The 18,355-nt window shown below is 41.2% G+C and overlaps 1 protein-coding gene across 1 annotated transcript in view; it reads right to left on the bottom strand.

Moving 5' to 3' along the window:
* Window positions 1–1,648: 1,648 nt before the first annotated feature.
* Window positions 1,649–18,355, bottom strand: part of KLF12 (KLF transcription factor 12) — a 262,112-nt gene continuing 245,405 nt past the window's right edge. The window contains exon 6 of the mRNA XM_087895517.1: window positions 1,649–13,819. Coding sequence (XP_087751643.1) covers window positions 13,638–13,819 — 182 coding nt within the window. The 3' untranslated portion in view covers window positions 1,649–13,637. The remainder of the gene's footprint in view (window positions 13,820–18,355) is intronic.

Below are 18,355 nucleotides of genomic sequence, written 5' to 3'. Positions count from 1 at the left end.
CTCCCCGAGCTCTGTTTTCACTGGCAGAGGGTGGTGGTAGGCCGTTGCAGCCAAAAATGCAGCCCGGGGAGGGGGTGAGCTCCATTTTCACCGGCAAAGGGTAGCACGAGGCTGTCGCTGCTGAGAAAGAAACTCAGTGGTGGGATTCAGCCAGTTCTCACCACTTCAGGAGAACCAGTTGTTAACTTTCTGAGCAGTTTGGTGAACTGGTTGTTGGAAGAAATTATTAGGGCAGAGAACCGGTTGTTAAATTATTTGAATCCCACCACTGAAGAAGCTCATGAGCCCATTTTCGCTGGCAGAGTTCTTGGGCCATCACAGACGCCGCTAACACGAGTGACATCAAGCTGGCCATGCCCACCGTGTCCATGCCTCCTGCCCCCCCGAGGTCAAACACAACCCTGATGCGACCCTCAATGAAATCAACTTTGACACCTCTGTTCTAATCCAACCCCCTTCTCAAGCAGGAAGCTCTATACCATTTCAGACAACTTGTTGTCTCATCTCTTCTTAAAAACCTCCAGTGTTGGAGCATCATCAACTTCTGGAGGCAAGTGGTTCCACTGATTAATTGTTATAACTGTCAGGAAATTTCTCCTTAGTTCTAGGTTTTAAACCGTTCTCTTTATATTTGGATGCAAACAAAACCATGGCTCCAGTCCAGATAAAGAATTAAAGGAACAGCTTTTTAGATCAGCTTTGCAGAGGAACAGCCGTACAGCATTATGTTTTCGATTTCTTCATGATCATCAGAGGGGCTACATTTGCAGGAACTTAAAACACACAAGAGATGCTGGAGCCCCGGGAAGGGAGGAACCATTAGAAGGAAACTCAGAGTACCACCATCTTAATTACACTTGGTAGAGAAATTGATTAGCGGAATTACTTTGGTAAGTTTTCAAAATTCTATTATATGGTCTTGCTAGCAATAAAGGTCTTTCCAAGAATCTGAGTGCTGTTTTTGGAGTTTGCCCGGCTTCTAGGCATTGACCAAGTTGCTCAGTTGGATCCAGTGGTGATATGCACTTACCTTCGCTACCGGTTCGGGAATGTGAGCGCATCTCTTTTGCATATGCGTAGAGCCTTCTGTGCATGCTCAGAGGGTCAAAAATGGGACATAATGACATCCCGGTGGGTGGACAGAGCCACCTCCCTCCGGCGCTACTGGTTTGTGCGAGTCTGATAGATCTGGCCGAATTTCACCACTGGTTGGGTCTAATCAAAACTTTTGACCCAAGGGGTCCTTGGTGCTCTCTGAGCTTGCTTGTTTTCTTGCAAATGTTTCATTACTCAAACTAGGCAACATCATCAGCACTAGCACTGAAGAAGTTACTTATTTGGGTAATGAAACATCTGCAAGAAAACAAGCATGTTCAGAGAGCATGAACTCTCTCATGTCAACCCTGAGCTACAAATATCCTTCTTCATTAGTAAAACTTCTGACCATTTACATATAATTCCAGTGCTTAAAAATAACAAAATTGGACATGAAGTTCCACCGTGTAATTTCATTTGGAGGGAGGAAGAGGAGAAGGAAGTTAAAAGAAGTATTTGTCAAATACTTTTTTTTTTTTTTTTTTGTCAATACAGCCATATAAAAAAATTGCAAGCCATCCAACGGAATAATTGATGGGCCAGGAGGAAAAAGTTCCATACAAAATGCTTTTATTTATCCTTCATGCCTCCATTCAGATATTTATACCAATGCATACATTTAAAAGTTTAAATTCTATTTCAATTCACAGCTCAAGTCATAGGGAAGTGGAATACATAAGAGCAAATGCACCAACAGAATTAGGTCTGAGACACCATTAAAAACGTTAATACTTGTTCATGAAGTTAAATTGTCTGCTGATGGGTCTTTAGAGGGAATCCCTGTTACGATGGTCATTGGGCAAACAAACAAACAAACCAAAAATAAAATTCACCGTTTTACAGTAAAGAAGAGAAAAAGCTCTGAGTATATTTACAATACATACACTATACATAAATACAAGAATGACACGTACATAATCATTGATAAACTTATAACGTAGGCGCTGTTTAGCTGCTACATAGCATAGAACATGCAGGAAGAAAGTATTGGGAAATCAAAGGCCTTCTTTTTTTTTCCTCCGGGAAAAGAAAAAAATGTCGGCTCTTAAAATCGTTTGTAAAACAACAAAGGAAAAAGGAAGGAGCTGTAGTTTTGTTGCTAGTACTGGCACAGCTAATAATTGGGTGGACTATTTTGGGATGAATGGATGGACAGACTCTTGCATTAATAGCCAATGTCTGATCAATCGGATGTCTGGATAAAGATTAATAAGTTGCAATGCCTTTTCTGTCCTGGGTGATGTTATGGACTCTCCATTGGGACTTCCTCACTTTCAAATCACTTTACATTGTTCTTGCCTTTGCTGGTGTGAGAAAAACCTACTCTCCTTAAAGCAAAGGTGCCTGTCAGCCTTGGCCAGCATGCTGGTGGTGGTGGAGAAGGGCAGCTGAGGTTCAGTGTCACCTGTAGAACCAGATGCCCACTCTAAAAGGATAAAGCTCCAAGTTTTCTTCCACATACACATAGCAAAAGAAAACTATGGATGGTAGGGCCCCGGGGAGGCCTTTAAAATGGAGAATCTCTCCAGATAAGCCAAGTCCATCTTACTGATTCTACCATGAATGCTACGCTCAACATCCTCCTTGCCTCTTTGAAGTCCCATGCTGGCAAAAAAAAAAAGTAGACACCCAAGGAGCTGAATTTAGAAAAGTCTGCAAGTGGATTTCCTTACAAGAACCGGGTGGAGAATGGAATCACCTTGGAACACTACTTTACAGAACTGGATTTATTTATTTATTTTTAGACACCTTCTGCTGGGTTGTGCTTTGTCTAGTCAAGAATGGTGCCGGGGAATGTCCTGTGGAATTGGGCTCCAAATGTCCACATAAAAGCTCCAGAACAAGATTTAATAAGATTTGGAAGGTCACAGTGCTTTTATGCAAAAAAACAAAACAAAACAAAAACAAAACTTTTGGGTCCAGATGTCTCAATGAAACTGGAAAAACGCCTCTGTCAAAAGATGGAGAGGCACACAAATCAAGCTCCTTCCATATAAGGCACCCTCATTTATTTTTTCTGTACAGAAGAAACATTAAGGGAGGCGTCCACAGGAGCTGATAAAAAAAAAAAAGGCAATATGGTGGCCACAACAATGCGATCAACATTCCACCTTTTGTGTGGACAACCCTGGTCAAAAGCCACCAATGATTTTTACAAGCTTTGGAACAAGCTACGTTCCATTTTCCGTGAGGCCTTATTTGTACAAACAAACAAGACGGTGAAATGAAATACAAGGGAAAAGGGGATCACTTTGTATACATACCAGTAGTAAGCCAGCAAAATTAGACAAGAAAAAAATAACAACAGTTTCTATTTATCCTGTGAGATAATGACCTTTGCCCTCCCCCCAAAAATATGAAATGGCCAAGAGTCGTTCATAATATTAAGACAGCTTTTTAAAAAAATATTCGTTCCTTCCCAAACACAAAGCTAGAATTAGCCCTGTAAAGTTACTAACTCTTGACAATTATTTCATTTTTAAGATGCTAGAGAAAGGGATTTTAGTAAACTGAGGAAAAAGAGGATTTATCTGGCAGTATTTTATCAATTGTCTTCTCCATTGGAATACATGATTCTTACTCCTTGAGTTGGCATTGGTAAGGTTCTGCTGGAAGTGGAAATCGACAGAACCCATGAAAGTGAATCAAAAGTGAGTTCTTGTCCCAAAATAAACTGGTCATCCGAATGAAGGGCAACTGGATTTCATGCCAGCTACTAGGTGGCTGGAAGTGAAAACGGCCATTTTGTGCAAGCCGTTATTTTTGCAGGAGTGAGTTTTAAGGGTGGCCTACAATGACTGGGTTAGTCTTCAGGACCGGCCGATTTGACAACATTAAAAAAGACTTACTAAGAAGAGCGAGAAATGAAAAGAATTAGAAATGACACACATCCACTGTTTAGTATGACCTGATGCTTATGAAAAAACAAACAAACAACCTTTTCTCTATTTGCTTTCGTCTTCTAACTCTATGGAAACCCCATCCATCTCCTTGGGTTAACACTGTCACACAGAAGGAAGCAGAGAAATGGCACTTGGTGATTTGCTGTGTTGCATTGACAGGGACGCCCCCCCCGGGTAATTTCCCCTCCCCCTCCCTCCCCCTTGAAAACAATCTAGGACAATTCAGCTGCATTTTTATTGCTTCGTAAAAAGAATAGGGTTCATCCCCATCTGATCTATTGTTCATAGACAGGCACTTTTCAAATGACTTCACCTATGTAGATTGTTAAGTGTTCCCGAAGAAATTTGTTAACCGATAGTCATTACTGTTATTGTTATTGTTGTTATTATGGAATCCATGCATTGATTTGCTGAGTTACAAAAGAGTGGGTCTTTCTATGCGAATCTTTACCTATAGGATTGTATGCGAGCTGTGCATAATTTCAAAGCATACCTCCTCCCTCTTTCTGAGGGAGAACAATTCAAGATCTGAGCCTACAAATGAAGCTACTCTGTTTTAATCTTTATTTAAATGAGCTTGGGAGGTACCTGCACTGTGTCTCAAAGCAGCTGTGATGTGAACTAGCTAAGAATCCATTTGCTTTTCAGATCTAAGACTTTCTTCTGCCCGTGTCAATTTTGCAGATCGGTGTACCGAAGAAAACCCAGAAGAATAATGATTATTAAAAAGTCCACCGTATTCTACAATAAAAATTATGCGGCCTCAATACAACCATCTTTCCAAATAACTGATCAAAACCTGTGGGTCTTCAAATGTGCAACAGATTTGATTCTACCTTGTCTCTGAGGTCCATTCACCTCTCTCTCTTTCCAGTTACTCTGGTCTAGAGCCAGCAACGTTTGAAAAACACGGTCTTTGTTTGGGGCAAGATCACATATCTACCGTGTGGACTGGCCAGCCTCCAATGGACTTAACTGGAGTATAGGTCTATTATCTTCAATTCATCTGACAATTCGTTGAATTATCTTCAATTCGTACGTTCTAGAAAACCTGCTTGTAAAAACAGAGATATGAATGACACTGCTATTGACTGTTTATAATTGGAAGACATCAGAGGCAAAATGACTTCCATTCCTCCATCATCATCCCTTTCCATTTATTTCCTTTGTTTGATCATCAGATGAAGATTACAGGAGCTAAGCATTTCCAGTAGAGTTCTGCCTACTACTTTGGATGGACTTGAATTCCCTTCATCAGGTGGATGCTACCTGGCCTCTCTCAACTGCATAACTACAGCTCTCTCCTCCCAGATGTTTGCGTGTCCATGTACCTAGTGAGAAGGAAAGCGTGTCACACCCAACTGATGACAGGACTCTAAATTTCCCAAAGCTGGTAATAACAGATCAACAGAATAACAGTTGGAAGGGACCTTGAAGGTCTTCTAATCCAACTCCTTGCTCAAGCAGGAAACTCTGTACTATATCAGACAAATGGCTGTCTGAAATCTCTTCTTAAAAACCTCCAGTGTTGGAGCATTTACACCTTCTGGAGGCAAGCTGTTCCACTGATTAATTGTTTTAACTGTCAGGAAATCTCTCCTTAGTTCTAGGTTGCTTCTCTCCTTCATCAGTTTCCATCCATTGCTTCTTGTCCTGCCTTCAGATGGTTTGGAGAATAGGTTGACCTCCCTCTTCTTTGTGGACATCCCTTAGATATTGTAACACTGCTATCATGTCATCCCTAGTCCTTCTTTTCATTAAACTAGACATGCTCACTATGAGATCTTTGCTGGTAAGGTTGGAAGGTTAAGCTTAGATTTTATTGTGTTAAAGAAAAGTCAAAATTAGGTACTCCTGAAGGATCGAAGAGGCTACATTATACTTGACAATGTGCACAGTATATCCATTATTTGTTTGAACATAGAATTCCCACTACTGCCACTGCGCTGTCCTATTTCCAGTCTCAATAGGTCCATGTTTCAAAGCATTGTTGTTTTGGAATAACTTCAGGGAAACTGAATTTCTTTGAATTTAGCTTTATGTTTTGACAAGTTTTTTTTTTTTTCGGGTGAGCTTATGGAAGTTAAATCTGATTCTTTCTACCATTTACTGACTCTATCTCAAATAACCAGGTGGTAGGGACACACGACACAAAAGGAATAGGCTTTGACAAACTAGAACAATCTTTCCTGCTTTGTTTTTTTTTTTTTTAACTGTTCATTGTGTCATGAAGATTTTACACTGCATTTTTTGGAGCATATTCTTGCTGATGACAACCAAAACTTTGTTTCAAAACACTTTTCATTTCCATTATTTACATCCTGTGAAAAACTGTCCCGCTTGAAAATACTTCTTCACTATAACATATATATTACAGAATATTGTAACTTTTACAAGTCTGGTAAAATACTTTCCATTTGATTTTCTGGATTGTTTTCCCTCCCCCCCCCCTGTATTTTTATAAGATGCAGTATCCATATATTTGAAGTTCATACTAAAAAAAAAAAAATGAAAGAAAATGAACAGGTTACTGCAATGAGTTTGATATCAACATATGGAAAAGTTTCAACGGGCTTGACCTATTGAGTAAACTATGCACAGTTACAGATATTTTAATGAAATTGTGAAAATATAGCAGTCTTAAATGTATACATCTTCATCTATAAAACACAGGCAAAGGCATAATACAGGAATTACAAGCTGGTTTCCGAATAGGAGAGAATTATGCCTATAGAAGAGCTAGTTCCAACTTCTGTTGGGAAGCCATATTGAAACTTAATTCAGATCACACACATGCAAATAATCAGCAATGTGCACACATGAGGGACACTGGACATTTTAATGAGGGTACCCACTCTCCATTATGCTTAGAAATCAGAGCATTTGATAGCTCTTTCAGAAAACATTGAAAGGGATAATAAAGATATTAGCTGGCATACCCAACAAAACCAGAAAAGATTCATTATTTATCTTCCTCCAAGAATTAAACTGTTATCAAACACATCCTTATACAAACATAGATCTCCATAATGTATTGCTTCAGCCTGATTCTGGGATGCTCGTTGACATAAATACAGGTAGTCCTCGATTTACAACCAAAATTGAGCCCAACATTTCTGTTGCTAAGTGAAACAGCTTGTTAAGTGAGTTTCCCCCCATTTTACAACCTTTCTTGCCACAATGGTTAAGGGAATTACGGCAGTTGTTAAAGTGGTAACACGGTTCTTAAGTGAATCTAACTTCTGCATTGATTTTGCTTGTCAAAGGTCGCAAAAGGGAATCACATGAGCCCAGACACTGCGACAGTCATAAATATGAGGCAGTAGCCAAGCATCTGAATTTTGATCACATGACCATGGGGAACAGTCGTAAACGTGAAAAACGGCCATAAGTCCCTTTTTTCAGCCCCATTGTAACTTTGAAGGGTCGCTAAATGAACCATTGTAAGTTGAGGACTATCTGTATCACCATACCATGGATCCATTTATGCAAGGAGTCTTCTCCCTTCTCAACATCAATACACCACCGGCCCCTTGATATCAGATTCATTTGACGATTTCATTCAAGTAAACACAATGCGGGAATACTGCTTCTTAATTCTGAAGTGGCAATGGGCCCTTTGCAAAGGGCTGGATACTTTTTAAATAAGTGGGTACGTAACGAGCTCAAGAATACAACACTGCATTGCGTTGGGATGAACCTCAGTTGTAACTTCAGAGCGGCACCTGTAAGATCTTGCTCCTTTCATCAGCATCAGCGGTGCACAGACTCCTCCCATTTTGGGCAGGCGACTGATGATGCACGAAAGGGGCGGGGTTATATTATGATGTGACCAATCTGCTTTCATCAGTCTGATCTTCCTTGCCTGGACCCCACAGATATGACTGGAAGATAATTGGGTGAGTTGCTTCCTGTTTGCTTGAGAAATTGCATCTCTATGGTGAACATTTGTCCAGTAATCGTGAGATGTCCTAGAGCGCATTCAGTATAGGTTGAATCTCCAGTATGCCTAACAGAGAGCAGGGCATTCAATCTTCCTCTGGCACCAGAGATATTGACCATGTGACATGATGCTCTGGAATGCAGCAATTTCCCCCAGAGTCAACGGACAAGCATGGTGAATTTTCATGACTGAAGGGGAACAGATCTTGAACAGTCCTTCCAACTGCCTTGAAACAATCTTGGAGAATCCACTTTAATTTGTGGGGTTCAATGTGCTAGCATTCCATCATAATTTATTATTTTTTTTTAAATCTGTCCATTAAGTGGGGTTTAATTGCTGTAATTTCTGAACAGGAGAATGCATTCATACACAGCAGCATTTCTGAAAATTGCAAAATTCTGAACCAAATAATCCAATTTGTAAAGTTTTATGTGAGGTTTTTACACACGGTTTTTAATTCCCTTTGAAGCAATGTAACCATCAGTAGCATGACAGGAAAAAAAAAGAGAATTCCCCTTTTCTGTTTTAACAAACAGATAACTGGAAAAGAGATGCGGTTGCATCATATTGTCATTCCTAATGGAATTTTATTCTGGTGGGGAGCTACTTTTAACAGTAGTGCTAAGGAAAGAAATTAGACACCTCCACATTTTCCTTTGTGAAGGCAATTTGCTTGCCTGCTAATTAATCTGCCTAAGAGAAACGGTTCTTCCAAAATAACACTGCCTTTGTTCATGGAAAAGTTCCAATACTGAAATCTATTGAACCATCAGGATAGATGGGCTAATAAAATGGTATGTGGGAGATAACGCTGGCATTAAACGGTTTGCATGAAAGGCAATCTTTCTACAGTACGCTGCAGCCGCAGTGAAAGAAAATCCATAAACGTTGGAACAACGGCAGCCGAACAAGAAAAAACAGGCATCGAAAAGAATCCTTACAATATGGGTTAGTCAAAATAGTTCCCACTCAACAGGCCTCCCTCAGAATGAGGCACGTAAATTTCTAAAAATGAAGAGGAGTATCAGAACTGTTCAATGCTTTGGATTCCATCTCCAGGAAGAGTTGGAGGTTGTGAATGTTACTCCTGCCTGCCACACCTTGAGTCAGATGGATCCAGGTGTTTTAAGGTAGGCAGACGGTGTAACTTCTGTGTGCTCTGAAGCACCTCTTGGAGGCTGAATGTGAAGCACGGAACAGCCCTACAAAGGTCAACTCCCTAGAGAACCAACCAACCATTTTGACACCCTGTTTCCAAAGGTTCCCTGTGCTCAGGTAGGCCATGATGAGGATAACTCCCTGTCAGGTCTCTAAAACTAAACTAGGCCCCAGTTTGGAAGATCTATGGACAAGCATGAGCTGATGACAGACTGGCCTTTACATCCTTTGTCTTTGACTCAGTCTTGAGGAAGAAGGAAGCAGAGAACTGTGGGAAAAGAAAATTAGTCCTTCCGGTCTAATTTCTTTAGAAATTGTCGATTGCGCAGCCAAGGAGAATAGGAAAGCTGCTAATTGTTATATTGAATTAGAGGGTGGCAATGAAATGGTGACTCTGTTGTTTGATATGCATATTTTTTTCTCTAAACCGTTTGGGCAACTGTTGCTTTTCAAGGACCAATACGACTCGAAAGATCATTTCCTATTAATTATGAGATGAACTGATTAGATCAAGATGTGATCCGATGAGATTAATCTATGCAGATTTGAACCAATGCTTCCTGATTAAACGCTTAGGAAATATCTCTAAGTAAAAATTAAGCAATGGAGCTCCCTTCCAATTTCTCTTCTCTGAAAAAAGAAGAAAGGAAACACAGAGGAACGTCTGATGGACCACAGCATCGGTCTCCTTCTCATAAAAGAGAAGTCTATGTTCCTAGTGAGCAAATCTCCCACTGGAACAGGATCACATCTCTCTTTCTTGGATATTAGCTCAAAAGACCTCAGCTCTACAAAGGCAAGACGATACTGATTTTTGGGAGACAGAAAAAGACTCCTCTAGGAATTCCTGGCCATCATTCCTAACTTAATTTGGTCTATGATGAAAAGTCGGTCAACCTACTAAGTCATAAGAGTTGACTTGGGAATGAACCAGCTAGAAGAGCTCTTGAATTTAAGAGGAGGTTAAGCAATAGAACGAGCAGAACTTGTAAACACCTCCCAAGTTCAGCTGAAACCTGCCCGCTGGTGTGGATAGAAAAATGCCCCCAAGACCTCTGCAGTCTGAATGGACTATTTCTGGACTGGCTACTACTGGCTACACAGAGTTATTTTAAAAGTGTACAACTGGATCTCAAGATCAATGCTACTGGCACAGGATGCTTTGATTCTGCTCCTCTGTTCGATAAATGACGAATCCCTGACTGGCTGAAATAGCTTACATATTTTAGATGCTCAAGAGGATGAATGATTTCAAATAAATCTACAAATATACTGTCATAAAAGATGGAGTGCAGGTAGTCCTGGACTTATAACCGCAATTGAGCCCAACCAAGTAAAACATTGGTTAAGTGAGTTTTGCCCCGTTTTACGACCTTCCTCGTCACAGTTGTTAAGTGAATCACTTCAGTTAGTAACACGGTTGTTAAGTGAATCTGACTTCCTCCATTGACTTTTCTGGCCAGAAGGTCACAGAAGCGGATCACATGACCCCCAAAGGCACTGCAACCGTCATAAATATGAGTCAGTGGACAAGCGTCTGAATTTTGATCCTGCGACCATGGGGATGCTACAATGATTGTAAGGGTAAAAAACGGTCATAGATCCATTTTTTCAGTGCCATTGTTAACTTCAAACGGTCACTAAATAACTGTTGTAAGCCGAGGACTACCTGTATTGCTTTAATATTTCCTTTCGTTTTTGACAACGAGGTTCAGGTGTTCATGTAGCATTTTATAATGCATCATTAATTTCTTCTAACCTCATCATGCTCTCAAGGGCCCTAATTAGCAAACTCTTCTAGCTCAAGACAACTATGTCTTCTACCAACAGGGAATTAGAACCAGCTAGTTGGGAACAGAGAACTTAAGCTGCCTACCCTGACGCTGATAATTTGTATACCCAAGATAATCTGCATCAGGGTTCTCCCACTTTGGCAATTTTAAGACTTGTGGGCTTCAACTCCCAGAATTCTGCAGCTGGCCATGCCAGCTGGGGAATTCTGGGAGTTGAGGTCCCCAAGTTTTAAAGTTGCCAAGGTTGGAGAGCCCTGATCTACATGGCTGTGTGAGCAGCTCAGATGAAAGGATTATGGGTTGATGCTGTACATCTGCATGTATGTATTTGAGCTGTGGTGGGTTGGCCTGAGTTGGCCATCCATTCCTTCTACACTATTTCCAAAGGCCCAGTTGGATGAACAGATGGTTACCACTTGATCTTCAACCATCTTGATTAAGACTGACAAACCAGAACTGTTGCTTCACATTTAGTTACTTAGACAAAGTGGCCCACAAAAATGCTTACTCATTTACGTCAAGTCTGCCTCATCTGTTGTATCTAGAGCAAAGGAGCAGCCGTTTCTAGCCTGGATGACCAAAACAGGTGCAGTGGTTGGCATTTCTTAGGGAGATTTCAAGAGAAGGACGCCCACTCTTTCACTTCCTTCTAAAATCCTTTGGAATCAGTTTATACCATCTCTAAAAATGGTTCCCTGATATGCATGGGGAACCATTGGCCCCATCACCCCCTACCTATTTCAGGAATGCCTGACTGTGGTGGTTTGTCTAATCACCTTGGCCTCTGCCCAGCCCAACCCAAATTAACGATGACTAAGTCTCACTGGCCCCGTATCGTAACTCCATGGAGTTAGTTTAAAATTATTCTTGCCAGACCTTCATTTTAGGAATGGGAAGTACTTGGAGAGAGCTCTTGAAATTCTTTCTCAATGCTCTTCTTTATTCAGATGCATTAAATTCCCTTTTGGTCACAGAAGATGTTCACTTTAAAACTTAAGACGTTACAATCCTAAGCACAATTCTACCGCAGGGGTCAACTCAATGGGAGAATTCACACACACACACACAGAGAGAGAGAGATACACAGAGAACCTATACAAATTATAACATCAATTAATGGATGATCATGTGAGAGTGATCCATCGAGTTGTCTAGGACAACTCGCCATGGCCAACTCGCCGTGGGACAAGAGTTACACTAATATCGGGACAAGAGTTACACTCATTTCTTCGATATGGTGGAATAGAATTATATAAAGAAAGGATACTAAAGGAGGGACAAGATGAAAAGTGAAGGAAAAACATTTAAATATTTTTAAAATTGTTTTAAATAATTGAATTGTTGAAGTGTCCCACAATGCGTTGTCCCATGGTGAGTTGGCTGTGACAAGTGTCCTACGGGGAGTTGGTCATGGGTAATCATCCCACTCTGATCAAGGATCCACTCCAGGGGCGGGTTTTAAAACCTGTTGCTACCGGTTCGCTCATGGGCGCGATGCTTCTGCATATGTGCAGAAGCATCCGGGCGGGTGAGCGGAACCTCCTGCCGCCGCCGCTACCGGTTCGCCCAATCCGGGGCGAACCGGTAGCAACTCATCACTGATCCATTCCCACAGAACAGAAGGTTTATCATGCCAATGCATGCACAGGGCTAATCAATGGCATTACTTCTCCTGTGCAGTTGTGAATCAACTACTGAGCAATCCAAGAATAAGAGATGGCTGGTTGAACATCTGCTACTTTCAGGGAAATATGCTGAGGACTGATACATTGGTTTAGAAAAGGTGGGACCAATTTCGGTTCTATTATGTGTCCAAGACTGGTTTTAATGAACTCTATTACAGGGTAAGCAAATGGATATAAAATGGGGAAATTCATAACTGAAATATTACGGATGCCTGTTTTATGGATTCCAGCAAAAACAGAACAGAAAAAGATTTAGGAAGTTTTAGAAGAATTAATGGCCTCTAAAGTCCAGCATAACAAGAAAGAGGTAAATATGTACACCATCTTTATTGCATAAGTGTGCTGAGAAATCTTTTTTTTTTTTTTCACTTCAAGGAGCTTCATTTTTTTTTTTTTAAATCCCTCCTCTTTCCAGTCTGTTCAGCTGGCTTAGGAAATTGTTGGGCAGGATGATATTCTGCAGTGTTTTAACAGGGGGGAAAAAATGAATCATGACAACAACAACAGCAACAACAACAGCAACAACAACAACCAAATTAAAAAAAATAATAAGAAGCAGCAGCAGCAGCAAACGAAGAGAAAGCTCTCGAAGGACTTGTTCTTTTCTACGGTTTATGACATCCAGTCTTCAAAATATGCAGAAATTCTTCAGGAGAAAAAAAGTGGGATGGTTGAGAAAAAAATAAAAATAAAAATAAAATACAAGCCATAAATACTTTTGAAAACGACGCGGGTTAGAAAATAATGCCCAATCTCGATGCATTTCGGCTTTTTATCCTCAGCAAAAGGTAATAATGCCTTGGGTCTGTGCTGGACAGCCTGCTTAAGGTGGGAAGGAAGATTGTAGCATTCTCGTTCCTGCTTCTTTGTGAATAGGGGACAACGCCAAATGCCCCTTTTGTGCTAACACCATCAAAACAGGATTCAGTCCTGCTGAATGCACTGTAGTTAAAAGAGAGCCAGCTCTTGAAATTTCATAGGCATATATATATATATGAATATATATATTCATATATATATATTTATATTTATATATATATAGACAAGGTAGCATTTTTTTTCAGACCAACATGTGCCTTCGGCGGTGCAATGCCAAGTGATCTGAGCGGGAAAAGCTTCGGTCACAGTCCGCGCACTTGAACGGCTTCACTCCTGTGTGTTTGCGGTAGTGCCTCGTTAGTTCATCGGAGCGAGCAAATTTCCACGTGCACCCTTCCCAGGTACATTTGTACGGTTTCTCTCCTAGGGGAGGGAGCAAAAGAGAGAAAGAGAAAGAGGGATTCGTTATTGGACTCAGAGAGAGCGGTAGGCGATATCCTGAAAATCCAGAATGATCAGAGAAACTTTATTGCAAAATTAAACATCCAGAAAGCACACGCAGGCAGAGGATTCATTAACTTCTTTTTTTATATACATAATAACACATGAAGCAAATTTACAATACCAACAGCAGATTTCTTCCAATGTAGTAGAGGGGAAAGATGGTAAGTAAGTTCTTAGTTTCAGTTCAGCAGAGCAGATAAGCTCAGACTAGTTTGCAGCTTCAGAGCTCAGAGCTACAGAGCCACGCCCAGGCTCCTTCCAGTTTCAGTTTCTAAACAGTCCTCATTGGCTGACCCAGTTGCCATTCCTATTCATTGGCTGACCTTGTTACCATGTCTTTCCAGTCATGAATATTCTGACAAAACGCAAGTTTGCATAGAGTTTAGTTATTTAAGAGGCTTATTTGGCCAGTGATGAAATGAGCTGGGTCACAGCAGCAGTGATAGCAATAGCAATAGCACTTTGACTTATATATTGCTTTACAGTGCTTTACGGCCCTCTTTAAGTGGTTTTACAGAGTCAGCCTAATTGCCCCCAACAATCTGGGTCCTCATTTTACCCACCTGGGAAGGATGGAAGGCTGAGTCAACCTTGAGCCTGGTGAGATTCGAACTACCAAATTGTAGGCAGCCGGCTGTCAGCAGAAGTAGCCTGCAGTACTTCAGTCTAACCACTGCACCACTACAGCTCTTGTGAACATTGGTGAATGTGAATATTCTAGTACCATAAGAGAGACAATTGTTGACAATAAAGTACAGAGTCAGCCTATTGCCCCCAACAATCTGGGTCCTCATTTACCGACCTTAGAAGGCTGAGTCAACCTTGAGCCTGGTGAGATTTGAACTGCCAAACTGCAGTCAGCCGGCAGTCAGCAGAAGTAGCCTGCAGTACTGTACTCTAACCACTGCACCACCGTGGCTCAATAAGAACATAAAAGCAATAAAAACCAACATCAACTCTCCCGCAACTCGTAGCATGCTAAAACTGCACTCCCAGACTCCTAAAAAACATAATTGTTGGGCTCCAGCCTCAACTTGTCCCAATTGAAAGGTAAAGGTTTCCCTGTCCAGTTGTGTCTGACTGAAGAGCACAGTGCTCATCTCTGTTTCTTGGCCGAGCGAGCCAGTGTTGTCAGAAGACATTTTCCATGGTCATGTGGCCAGCATGGCTATGCTCCAAGGGTTCATGGACTTCCCCATCAAAGCAGTACCTATTTATCTACTTGCATTTGCATGATTTCAAACTGCTAGGTTGGCAGGAGCTGGGGCAAATAACTGGCGTTCACCCGTTGCAAGGCGCTCAGGTCTTGAACCTGGGGTATCGGCTTTCCAGCTGATAAACTCCATGTCTTTAACTGCTGAACCATTACACACACACACACACACACACACCAGTCCCAACACTTGGGGGTTATAGTTCAACAACCTTCCAAATTTGGATTTATGTTGCTATGACTATGCCGTTGAAGTCAAAACCAGTCACAATCATGAAGTGGCTCCATGGGACATCTGGCATTGATTTCACCTATGTAGTACCATCCAATGTTGGAAAAGAACTGCAAGAGATCCATCATAATGGAAACTCAACTGTTAATAGGCTAATCCCAGCAGCTTTGACCACTAAGCCTGTTGACCGGGAGGATGAGATTTGCCAGCCAATAGCATCTTGGGATTCTGAGCTGGGTAAGACAGGGAGGGTGAGACTCCCATATCCTCAGAAACAGAGGTGGGTTTCAGCAGGTTCTGACCAGTTCTGGAGAACCAGTAGCGGAAATTTTGAGTAGTTCGGAGAACAGGTAAATACCACCTCCGACTGGCCCTATCCCCATCTATTCTCTGCCTCCCGAGTCCCAGCTGATTGGGAGGAAATGGGGATTTTGCAGTAACCTTCCCTTGGAGTGGGGAGGGAATGGAGATATTACAGTAACCTTTCCCTGCCATGCCCACCAAGCCATGCCTACCAAGTCATGCCACACCCGCCAAGCCATGCCCACAGAACCAGTAGTATGCCACCACTGCTCAATACTTCAAATACTTTTTGAAGTATTCCCAGAGTTGGTCTTTGCTCTTCTTCTGAGAACACTGTCTTTTCCCTTTTCTTGTGATTTCTGCTTGAAAGCCAACAAAAGCTGGACTGGCAATAATTGAATAATCCAGATTTCCTCAAAACTTCAAGAATAATAAGCAAGACACAGGCTGGGATTTCTATCATTAGCATTGCACAACTGTCCGTCAGGGAAATAAAACAGTTGCTTCTGAGAACACCAGTTTTAGTGGTGAGATCCTGGATTGAAATGACCGCAATGCATTAATAGTAGCAACAGCGTGGGCTGCGGCCCTGCCGTGGAGAGCTTCTCCTTTCCAATAGCCAAATATGGACAGATGGTTGGGATATTTTAATTTGTATCTGGAGGTCCAACGGAACAGGGTGCAGGGATTTAGCAGCTGGAAGAACAGGCCTAAACTCCTTGACAGATGGCAAGCTCTTTTTGACATGTATTGTGACATACCCTCACCACAAACAGCTGGCCAGCTATGCCACACAAATGAATCAGGATTTCATATGACTTTAGAGTCCTTTAGAGGCAACCTAAGGAAGGAGCAATGCAAATCAAGAGGGAAATATAAACACTAAGGTATCCGTAGCTCAAGTATTTAGACTAAAATGATCAAATATCTCCAGTATAGATTAGTTAATCGGACGCTCATCCATTTGTTCTTAAGTTAGAAATGTAAATGGCATGGTCATGGCATAGCAGGGACTGAAATTAAGGGGGGAAATTAAATTTCCTTCTATTGAACTTATCTCCTGGTGATTCCTTGACCACATCAATACAGATTTCATATCAATAATATCGTGGTGGCTTCCTGGGATGGTTTTTGACTTTCCTGGAGGTCTCATACTGTTGTCACAATATTAACAGTAGAGAACTTCAAGTTTCTAGATTCTATCATATCTCAAGACTTAAAATGGACACCTAATATCAAAAATGTCATCAAAAAAGCACAGGAAAGAATGTTCTTTCTGCGCCAACTCAGAAAGCTCAGACTGCCCAAGGAGCTGCTGATTCAGTTCTACAGAGGAATTATTGAGTCTGTCATCTTCACCTCTATAACTGTCTGGTTTGGCTCTGCAACCCAACAAGACAGACACAGACTTCAGAGGATAATTAGAACCGCAGAAAACACAATGGCTACCAACCTGCCTTCCATTGAGGACCTGTATACTGCACGAGTCAAAAAGAGGGCTATGAAAATATTTACAGACTCCTTGCATCCTGGATATAAACTGTTTCAACTCCTACCCTCAAAACTACGCTATAGAGCACTGCACCCCAGAACAACTAGACACAAGGACAGTTTTTTCCCGAACGCCATCACTCTGCTTAACAACTAATTCCCTCAACACTGTCAAACTATTTAGTAAGACTGTATTACTATTATTCTGCTCATCTTTCCTATTACCTATCTCCTTTCCTACTTACGACTATAACTTTATTGCTTGTAACTTTACAATTTATATTGTTTTATTTAGTTTCCTAGTATGATTTATGTTGATTGCTTATTTAGTATGCTATGATTATCACTAAGTGTTGATTTATGATGGATGTGTGTTGATTTATGATGAGTGTATTTTTATGATGACTATGATCATGATTTATCACTTATAGCTTTTATGTACATTGAGAGTTTATTCACCGAAGACAAATTCCTTGTGCGTCCAATCACACTTGGCCAATAAAGAATTCTATTCTATTCTATTCTATTCTATTCTATTCTATTCTATTCTATTCTATTCTGTTCTGTTCTGTTCTGTTCTGTTCTGTTCTGTTCTGTTGTTCTGTTCTGTTCTGCCCTGCCCTGCCCTGCCCTGCCCTGCCCTGCCCTGCCCTGCCCTGCCCTGCCCTGCCCTGCCCTGCCCTACCCTACCCTACCCTACTCTATTCTATTCTCCAACCAAGTCTAACCAAGCTTGTCTCTGCTTAGCTAGTGAGCCCCACAAGGTTAGTCAGATAATGCTACCTGTTCACCAGAATCTATCTAATCAATCATACGTTTAATGGGAAGGAACCAATAAAGACTGGCTTCTTAACAAGCCTCTTCCTGTCCATTTGTCCCTATGTTGTATATATATTTATGCTGACAGTGCATGAAAAGCCTGACTTTATCAAATGAAGGCGATTCTTGCTCCAATTTCTCTTTTCCAACAGGGACCAGTGAAAAAGCTCACCAACTAGTGATGCTTCTTGATGGTGGTTTGCTAGGAAGTTGCATTTGTATAGATTCTGCCTCTATGCATTTAATTTTCTGTTCTTTTATTACTATAGTTAGTTAGTGCTACGGTATTGCTACAGTTATAGACACACCTATCTATGAGTCTGTTCAAATGTTGTTTGAAGGTGATCCCGAATGCAAATCCTGAATTAGATGAAGAAACAGGTGTTATCTGTCCCTA

This window comes from Pantherophis guttatus, chromosome 5 (assembly GCF_059756535.1).
Source record: "Pantherophis guttatus breed Tessera chromosome 5, ASM5975653v1, whole genome shotgun sequence".
Lineage (NCBI taxonomy): Eukaryota > Metazoa > Chordata > Lepidosauria > Squamata > Colubridae > Pantherophis > Pantherophis guttatus.
Note: the sequence above shows the minus strand (reverse complement) of the source record. Positions and strands in the feature narration are given on the sequence as shown.